At 43.6% G+C, this 10,379-nt stretch overlaps 1 protein-coding gene across 2 annotated transcripts in view; it reads left to right on the top strand.

The window, feature by feature from the left end:
- The first annotated feature begins 1,317 nt into the window (after positions 1-1,317).
- The window catches only part of LOC117248986 (ankyrin repeat- and BTB/POZ domain-containing protein 3-A), a 291,997-nt gene continuing 282,935 nt past the window's right edge, over positions 1,318-10,379 (top strand). For both annotated transcript variants that reach the window (XM_033614259.2, XM_033614258.2), the window contains exon 1: positions 1,318-2,488. In XM_033614259.2, the coding sequence (XP_033470150.2) occupies positions 1,624-2,488 (865 nt within the window). In that variant the 5' untranslated portion in view covers positions 1,318-1,623. The remainder of the gene's footprint in view (positions 2,489-10,379) is intronic.

The following is a 10,379-nucleotide window of genomic DNA, read 5'->3' as shown; positions in this document are numbered from 1 at the left end:
GTTGACTCGTCAGAAACCAATGAAAAAGGCATCCTTCAACGTCGACATGATACACGGCCAGTTGCTGTTATAGTTGCCGGGCAACATCAGGGGAAACATGGCGGGAGGACAGAAGTTAAGATGCCGAAAGTCAGGAGGGGTGGTGGATGGGTCCAACAAACACCGACTTTCACCTGAGAGAGCAGTGTTCGTGTCCTGTAAGATTCTAAAGCCAAACCCTGTTTTTTTTCCTAAACCTAACCATGTGCTTTTGTTGCCTAAACCCAACCATGTGTTTGTTGTTGAAGGTCACTTTGTGGTGTTGTATTGACGTAAATTTCCTGTGAAAACAGAAGTGTATTTTGAAAGACGACAATGCATGTAACAGGCAGAACTTGACATGGCGTTCCAGAACGTCACCAACCAACGCACCCAGGGTACCTTGCACGTCGTATGTGGACGTGGATAGTCCGTGACCAAATGCTGATATGTGACAAGGTCAGAGTGAGAATGTGTTGAAAACATTTACCGTGAACGAGCCTTCTCAAATTTAGGGGAGACTCCTTGGTACCCATAGAACCCATTTTCTGTCATATACCTTGGGGTAAGGGTTGAAATGGCTTTGAAAATGACCATGCCAGTTATTCCCTCACCAAAATTAAGCCTAACTTTGAAGAGTTATTTAGCCCTCTACATGACAAGCTATGTCAGCATGGTTGATACCAATGGATGCCTTAGGTTGTCTAGTTTCACAAGATACCAGCACCTTTATGTTAGCTTATAGAATGAGCATACCACAGTATTTTAAAGACTGTATTATTGGGCTCTAATTATTTTTGGGCCATGGCCCCCTCTGGCCCCCTCTTGGTGGCGTCACTGGCAATAAATAAAAAAGGAGAGCAAACAAGTGCATGACCTTTGACCTCTGGAAAATGATTAATATTAACAAAAGCAGCACGTTTATGTTCATCCTCTCTGACAGTGTGATCTGTTTAAATGTGTTTGAGTTAAAATAAAAGGGCTGGATGTGTTGTTTTCGTGTCCCCCTCCCCTCTCGCCTGTTGTGCCATGTCATTGACCCACATTTTTTCCCACAGTACCAAGAGTGCATTCAAATCTCCACCATGTGTCTCCTCAGTGAGAATCCACCTCTCACCCTGACACTGCCTCCATCACTCCACTGCAGCTCCGACTAAATAACAGATTGGTTGGCACGGCAGCCTACGTGTGCGTCTCTGATTCTGCAGTTATGTTCCACCAGCGCCAGGTAGCCTCTGCTCAAAGGTAGCAGGTAGGCTGTGTGTGTCAGTCAAAGCTGATGGAGATGCGGATTGGCTTGTCTCAGCCCGCGGGGCTCCAGGCTCCACCTCTCCATCAGAGTCCTGCCCGTGCTGCGCTTGTTGCAGTGAGCGCGGAGGGTTTGTGCGCTCTCGGGTTACGCGTGTGAAGTTGTGGACAAGAGGATATCGGAGACATCCAGCCACTTAGAGGAGGAGGAAAGTAGAGGCTCCCTTCTGTCGGTTCACTCTTTAAAAGCCGGGGAATACCTACAAGTCGTCGGACAGCGGCTGAGAAGAAGCGAGAAAACGAGTTTGTGGCATTTAACTGAGAGACCAAGCATACCCAACAGTATGCGGTGCAGTTATGGCAGGCAAGGGTAAGACAGTCGTGAGGACGCTGGAGGATTTAACGCTTGATTCTGGTTATGGTGGAGCCGCGGACTCGGTCAGGTCGTCCAGCGTGTCGCTGTGCTGCTCCGACACGCATCAGTCCATCGCGCATGGGGGCAACTGCTGGCATCTGACGGAATCCATGCACAGCAGACAGAACAGTTTGGACACAGTCAACACCGTCCTGGCGGAGGACACGGAGATACTGGAGTGCTCGGGTCAGTGCGCCAAGCTGCCCGAGCTGGAGGACGTGCCATGGAGCCTCGGCGAGGTGGAGGGCGCACTGAGGAAAGACGAGGAGCTGATGGTGGGCGACCCTCCACCGGAGGTCCTGGCGCGGCTGTCCGCTCTCGTCAGCCGCGCGCTGGTGCGGGTGGCCCGGGAGGCGCAGCGGCTCAGCCTGCGCTACGCCAAGTGCACCAAGCACGAGATCCAGAGCGCCATCAAGGTGGTGCTCTCATGGACCATCTCCGTCAACTGCATCACGGCGGCTCTCAGCGCGCTGTCCCTCTACAACATGAGCACCGGGGACAGGTTCAGCCGAGGCAAGTCGTCGCGCTGCGGGCTGGTGTTCTCCGTGGGGAAGTTCTTCAGGTGGATGGTGGATAGCCGGGTGGCCCTCAGGATCCACGAACACGCTGCCATATACCTCACCGCCTGCGTGGAGAGTCTGTTCAGAGAGGTGTTCAGCCGCGTCCTGCGCAGCGCGCTGGTGGAGAGGGACAACGGGATCCCCAAGTTTACGCTGGAGTCTCTGGAGCAAGCCATCAACAACGACTCGGAGATCTGGGGTCTGCTGCAGCCCTACCAGCACCTCATCTGCGGAAAGAACTCAAGTGGTAAGAAAAGTTGAAAAGAAAAAGACAATCAGTGATGAATTATTGAAACATGATGCGCCATATGATTTGACATTCCTCTGTCACCTTGGTGGTCCATGCCCGGCTCATTGTGGATCCCTTCAACACTATTAAACCCACCAATCCAAATCAGATTCAGTGTCCCTCTGAAACAAGTATTCAAATGGATGCCTGTCCACATGTGTAAAGAAATATCTAGAAGCAAGTGTCCCTTTAAACTAAGCAGATGGGAGCCATGAGTTCTGTCTTCTCTGTCAAACACAAACACGCTCCTCCATTTCAAGTGTTATTCCTTCCTTTGAGGACATTTTAAACAGTACTGTCTTTGATTTTTATAGGCTACTTAAGTGAGAACGCACCTGTGATAATCTGCTCAGTGTAATATCACCACAGACTGACAGTGGCCATCTTCCTCTACATGACATATTCAGCCTCCTGGGGGCGCCACTCAAAGGGGGCCTCAATTTTTTTCTCACATTCAAAAATCAAAAAATGGCGAGTATTATTGTAAGAAAAGAAAAATGAAAAGATGTGCACATTAGGATTGGTTTGTGTCTTTTTGAAATCATTTGGGTCTCCTTTAGGTAATGTTGTGTCCTTTCTGGAGCGCTTTGTGTCTCCTTGTGGTTTGGTTTGTGTCTTCTGGTTGTCATTCAGGTATCTGAGGCAATTTTGTGTCTTGTTGAGGTGGTTTTGTGTCTATTTTGATAGTTTTCTGTCTCCTTAAGGGTTGTTTTGAGTCTCTCTGGGGGAATATTGTGCCTTTTTTAGTCACTTTGTGTCTCCTCTGGGCTAGTTTTTGTCTTTATGTAGTCATGTAGGTATCTTTTAGGCAATGTTGTGTCTCATCGAGGTCATTATTGAGATGGTTTGCAGTTAATTTACTGTTTTGTGTCTTATTTAGGTGGTTTTACAGAATTTTTTAATGTGTTTTTGTGTCTCTTTGGGTCAATTTTGTGTCTTTTTTTAGATGTTTTGTGTCCCCTTGTGGTTGGTTTGTGTCTTTTTGTTGTCATTTAGGTATTTTAAGGCTATTTTCTGTCTCCTTGAGGTAATTATTGAGGTGGTTTAGTGTCTTTTTTATTATTTTGTGTCTCCTTTAAAGTTGTTTTGCGTCTCTTTGGGGTAATATTGTGTCTTTTTGGATCGCTTTGTGTCTCCTTGTGGTTGTTTTGACCATTTTTGTTATTATTTTGTGTCTCTTTGTGGTTGGTTTGTGTCTTTGTGTTGTCATTTAGGCATGTCTGAAGCAGTTGTTTGTCTTATTGAGGTAATTATAGAGGTTGTTTTGCAGTTATTTTAACATTTTATATCTCCTTTAGGGTTGGTTTGTGTTTTTTTGTTGTCATTTAGGTATTTTTAAGGCTATTTTCTGTCTCCTTGAGGTAATTATTAGGGTGGTTTAGTGTCTTTTTTATTATTTTGTGTCTCCTTTAAAGGTGTTTTGCGTCTCTGGGGTAATATTGTGTCTTTTTGGATCGCTTTTTTCTGGTCAGTACAGTAGGCGAGTTCAGTAGCCCATCCATGCTCATTAGCTCTTGTTCCTCTTAGTAATAGATAAAAAAAACAAACTATTAAATGTAACAATAATAATAATAATAATGATAATAGCAAAAATAAATACATTTTTTTGGGGTGGAGGGGGCTTACCTAGGGTGCTGAATGTGCTAGGTACGGCACTGCAAACTATGTAATTATACTTGAGGAATAACTGCTGCTTACCTAACTCCTGCAATTGCACTTCCAAACAAAAGGACCTGACAGTTTCTTGAATATTTATCACCCCTCAGCTCAGACCCTAAGGCCCACCCCTGAAATAGGAACTGCCTATATCTTGGATATCAACACCCCGGAGCAACTACAGTCAGAATTGGTATTTATGGTTGAAAAAGATCAAACAGGCTCCAACTTTGGTGTCTTTGAAGCTGCTGTGTTGTCAGACTTTCATTAGAGACGAGAACGTTAGTGTTAATGATTGTTTTGCTCTGTGTGCGGTGTGTTCAGATGACATGTGAGTCGTGATTCTGCAGAATTTGTGTTTATATTGTGTGCTGGCCTGGTTGGTAATGCTATTACTGTCTCACTCCAGAAGGTGTAAGCTGTCAGTGTGGGCTGGCCCTCTTATCCAAAGCCCTGAATGAGTTGGCTGAAACTATAAAGCAGAAGGGACTTGAAATGTTATGCTTCAACTGAGAGCCAAACTGGGCCGTGCAATATTGACCGAAGAATCATATTGCAGCTCTTTTGCTAATTGTTGCAGCGTGATTGTTTTCTTTCAGCATTTATTTCGAAGACGACTTAATAGAGGTGAAAAACAAAGATGCTTGGACGGGGGGGTGCAGTGCGTGTGCCACCTGTCTTGTGGATGAGCGAGTCCTCTGTAATAGCACAGAGAAAGATTGTTCCAGAAGCAGTCAGAAGAAAAATGGATCTGAAACAGCTCTCATGGGTTCCTCGGCGACATGACGGGATTTGAGATTCAATGTCAGGGATGCAGCTTCTTCTCACACAACAGGTTCTTCTCTACAATCCAGACCCTTTTGTCTCTGTCATGCTGTTGCACAACTCACACACCAACAACCCTCAACACACTGAAATGTCAATAAGAATTTTAGAGGTAACAGAATTAGCTGATTAAAGGAACACTGTGTGAGATGTAAGGAGATTTGGTGGCATCTAGTGGTGAAGATTGTGGATTGAAACCAGCTGAAACTTTTCCCAGTTAGGATTCTTTTAATGTTAACTGTTCAGGAGGTTTGTACAGGCAGCCGAATTATCAGCAGAGGTCTTTTCTTCTCCAGAACAAACAGACCAAGTGATTTAAACCAGTAAAAACAGTGAATAAAGCTTTTTTTGCGTTATAAATCAGTGTGTTTCCTACGTTGTTTGGCACGTCTAATGTGTGCTAATCTTTTTTCTCTGATAGCTTAATGTGACCTCACCTAAAAACAAGGGTCCTCCTCATTGAAAATTTTGAGCATCTGGCGAATTTTTCTGGACCAGTTCATGATACAAATGTCTTTAATGTTGCACATGTTCTCAATATTGAGTGGTACGTGTCCCCTGCACCCCCACCAAATCCACGCCTATTGCTCCAACTAACCATTACTTTCATTATCGCTTCATCTCAATCGATCAGTTGGACTCTAAAATGTAAAAACAATTGTGAAAAAATACGCTTATCATAGTAGCTAGAGCCCAAAGTGACATTAGTAACATTTCCAAATGAATCTATAATCTATAATTAATTGTGTATAACAGTGAAAAACAGAGGATCTGAGAAGCTAAAACCAAAAAATGTTTGTGTGTTTTTGCTTGGAAAATATCCGAAACCATTAATAGATTATCTAAATAGTCGATGAGTCATTTGCTGTGTTCACTGGCTAATTGTTGCAGCTCTAAACTGGATGTGGGACATTTCTTCCCACCCTTTATCCCCCTCATCTGTCTCCTTGTACCCCCTCATTTGACACTGATGTTCTGGCCTGCTGGGTTGAAGATGCTGCACACGACTGCTGCTTTGTCTCGAAATTGCTGCTGAGAAACAGGTACCTCTCTGCAGACAGGATGCAGAGCCAAGCATGCATCCCCCTCCACTCCCACCCGTGGAACGCATCATTTCCTGATGGTGCAGAGGAGGCTACAATTTGCACTCACACAAAACAGCATGATGTCATTCTGTGACAGCGAGGAAGGCGAAAAATGTGAGGATTTAAACAGTGCTGGGTTTTTTCTGGTGACCTGCCATTTTACATCAGACAGTAAAGGAGCTGTGTTTGTCACGTTTAGTTTTATGACGCCACTGACCACACTTAAAGGGACAGTTCACCCCAAAATCAAAATCACATATTTCTCCTCTTACCTGTAGTGCTGTTTGTAGTGTAGATCGTTTTGGTGTGAGTTGCAGAGTGTTGGAGATATCAGCTGTAGAGATGTCTGCCTTCTCTCCACTGTAATGACACTCGATGGCACGTGGCTTGTGGTGCTCATCTGAACTACACCTACCGACTGTACCACTGCACAGAAGGAAGCGTGCATCTACTCATGGATAAGAGGCTCGTGCTTGGGACAGTGTCCTCCTCGGCTGGGCTGTTACATTAGCTAGCTCAGTGGTGCTAGGTGAGCTAGCCGTAGATGCACGCTTCCTTCTGCGCGGTGGTACAGTTGGCGAGTGTTGTTGCCTTTTCCGTCCCCAGGATATTACATGAAATATGCCCGAAAAGTATCTGAGTAAGACATTGTATTAACAAGCAAAGTGTCTTTCACTTTGTCCTAATTGCAATTTGAAGGTGTATCATGTAAAACCTCAATAAAAAAATACCGTCCCCAGGCTTGAACACTAAACTTCACCATGAAATACAACGATTAGAATCCGTCATAAATCTTTTTTTGTTTGTTTTAAAGTGTGTGACTCTATTTCCAAATTAGAGATAAATACATTTTTTCTCAATGGATAATCCTTTAATTATAGTTAAAATACACATTTAATGGTTTCCCCAAGTTTTCACTCAGTCCTGTAACCTTGTCACATTCCCCCCTGTGAAAATCTGGGACATTACACAGGTCACATGATCAACAGGAAATAGCATGATTTGAATCTCCTGAAGGCCATGAGAAAACCAAAAGTAAATTCTCTCACTTCATTTCCTGTATTTTTGATCATAAGAATAACTTGAGAATGTCAGTCTCAACAAAATATAGATATATAAACCACTTCAAGTTGCTAAGTGTTCCCTTGCTATTAGCATTGATGTCATGTGGTTGCGTTTCATGTATTTGGGGCAGCTGTGGCTCAGGAGGTAGAGCGGGTCATCCACTAATGGGAGGATTGGCAGTTCGAGCCGTTGCTCCTCCAGCCTACATGTCGAAGTATCCTTGGGCAAGATACTGCACTACAATTTGCCCCTAATGGCTGTTACACATCTGTGTGTGAGTGTGTAAATGGTTACTGAGTAGCAGGTGGCACCATGTATGGTAGCCTCAGCCACCAGTATGTGAAATGTAAATGTAAGTGTGTGTAAAAGGGTGAACGTTAAGTAGTGTAAAAGCGCTTTAGGTTTTTTGAAGACTAGAAAATCACTATACAAGTGCAGTCCATTTACCATTTACTAATGCAAAGCTAAAATCTCAAGGTTGTTATAAATAGACGAGGTCTATGCCACCAGGATGAGTCAGTTTCAGGTTGATGAGGCAGACCTCAAATCAGATCTAATAAACCTAATCAAGTGTGAATAGTGCTGTTGAGTGTGAAGTGTGGCTTCTGTTAAATAACCTCTTAAGTTTCACAATCTTACTTGTATATAATATCACAACTTTGTTCAATACAATTACCTGGAGTAGTTCTGACTACCAAATGTGAAGAACAAGTTGTCCATGTCCCCCATAGAGTGTGCCAGTAAACCCGGAACTCTGTTAGCGCTTTTAGCACTTCCGGTTCTCTTGTCTAAAAGTCAATACGTTTTTTGAATGGGATTTTGGTAAAATGCCACAAAAAAGGTCTGTGGTTAACAAAAGCTTAAGCGAGTTTCAGATTTGTTCTACAACATAAAACACGTCAGTAAATACCCTACTTGTGAATTTTGAAGCTTTTACGTGTCGTAAAAAAGGCGGTTGCTAACAAGTTGCTCAATACGACTACAAACCCTGTCGGGGACATTAAACGTCATCACCCCCGAACAGGCGAGAGTGCTGGCAGTCCGCCATTACAGCTTCTTATTTAGCTTTAACAGTCCGATTTCCCCATTATACAATGTTTTTAAAATAAAGCAGCCGAAATCAGTTGAAAGCTTAGTGGCGGTGACGCCAAGAGTCATGTGACCGTGGAGTAGTCATGTAGTCTGTTAAAGCCTAACGTTAGCTTTTTACTTCTGGCGATCGCATTTAAGCTTCAAATGCGGTATGAAAGGTGTTCATATGGGAAGATTATTTCGCTGAACAAAGCCTGTAAGTATCATAAACTTGTGTTAGCCACAGAGCTTATTTTCTGACATAATCCAAAATGCAATGCAAAAATCACATTCACTTTCTCTTCCGGGAACCAGCGCGATGCTAAACTTCCGGGTTTTGACGTCAGCCCTGGCACACTCTATTGTACTTAAGGGAGAGTGCCAGGTCATTGGTCTTCATTCCTGGTGTCCGAATTATATGAAAAAGTGGGTTGTCTTTGTATGTATGTATGTATGAAAATCGGCATCTTTTGCCATTAGCATGGACATCAATTCAAGATGGCTGCTAGACGAACCCAATGGGCCATGAGTTGACCTTGGCAACATGAAAAATTCTTAACTTAACAACATTAGGATCCTAAAAACAAGAATTTCAAAGTGTAAATGGCACCAATTCGTTGTCCCAGAAAGAAAATAGTTCCTACATGAAACTGCTCACAACAAGGTGAGTAACCAGGTCATGATTTCTGGAAAGAGACATTAATGTTGAGTTTTTCAAATGTATTTTTCTGGCACTTTGAGTACCACAAGCTGAGTGTCATCTAGTTCCATTATACTGGAGAGAGAGCAGACATCTCTACAGCTGATATCTCCAACTCTTGAAAGCTTGCAGCAAAACTACTTATAGTGGATTGATAAATAGCACTATAGGTAAAAGGAACGTTTTTAATTTTGGGGTGGACTCTCCCTCCAATGACAAACGGTCTAAATATTAACCAAACATTCACTCACATGTCTGTAATTTCTCTTTGTCTCGATGTAACTTTGAGCGAACAAAGCTGACAGGAATGAGCCGTTGTTTAGTCAGAGGCGGGAGAGAGAGCGGGGTCTCCCTTCTGATGAGAAACATGGTTTCTTCTGTCTGAAATGTTCACCTGGGGAACAAAAGCAGCGCAGCACATAATGAACAAACCCACGTTGCCCTGCACTCCCACTGACCATACGTGACAGCCTCTTTGCTCTGACTAATGAGAGGAGCTAAATGGAAGCTTTTCTTCACCTCCTTTGTTTTCAGTGGCGCGCGCTGTCGTCAGAACCGATGCATTCTGATCATGTTTAGGATGTCTGACATTTACTGTTAGAGAAAAGGATTCAAGATTCTGCAGATGTAGGTGTGTCATGGGGGTTTTTGATGTGCTGACTTATTCTGATACCAGTTACACCTATAACATCGTTAACGCTCTACAGGTGGAGGGACAGACAGAGCTGAACAGTCGACTCCCTTCTGGATGGTCTCACAACAAATGTCTATATATACTCTCGTTATGAAATAGCAATAATGTTAGTCTATAGGTGATGGGAGGCAGGGCTCAAGACTGAAAGAGAAAATAGCTCACAGTTAAAGAAGGGCGGTTATGTTTCCAACAAATCCTTCTACTGAAAAGACAAAACTTGCTGTTTGTCATTTCCTTTCAAAGCGACTCATATGTGCGTTTTTTTGATCTGGCGCCGCACCCGTCGGCAGGATGACCTTGTTCATTGTTGATTCATATGAGTGTTGTGTGGTTCGACGTGTCTCTCTGTGGTGAAGGTTTAAAGAAGTACTTTGGTTAAAAAACAAACAGGAGATGGTAACTGTGGTCTCGTCTGTCATAGTCACATGTTTTATTTATCTAACAATCCACCCCGACTTCCTTTGTGAGACGTTTTGTGGAGCCATAACGATACCGCACTACTTCCACCTTTGAGTCTGAAGAGGAGCTGTTGGCACGACTACAAGAGGCTGTTTGCTGGGAAATGTGGTCATTTATGAGTTTGAACAAACGGACAGACCTTGGTGTTCTTCTAAGGGGGGCGGTCTTTTTTTCAGCTCTTACACTCAAGGTTCAGTTCTCAACTCAACCTTGACTTTTTTGAGTTCTTATTCAGCTATGACTAAAAAGCCAACTCATCAGCTGTAGTTATGCAACCTTAACCTGAACCTTGAA

Source organism: Epinephelus lanceolatus, chromosome 23 (assembly GCF_041903045.1).
Source record: "Epinephelus lanceolatus isolate andai-2023 chromosome 23, ASM4190304v1, whole genome shotgun sequence".
Classification (NCBI taxonomy): domain Eukaryota; kingdom Metazoa; phylum Chordata; class Actinopteri; order Perciformes; family Serranidae; genus Epinephelus; species Epinephelus lanceolatus.
This window is presented reverse-complemented; position numbering and strand designations above follow the sequence as displayed.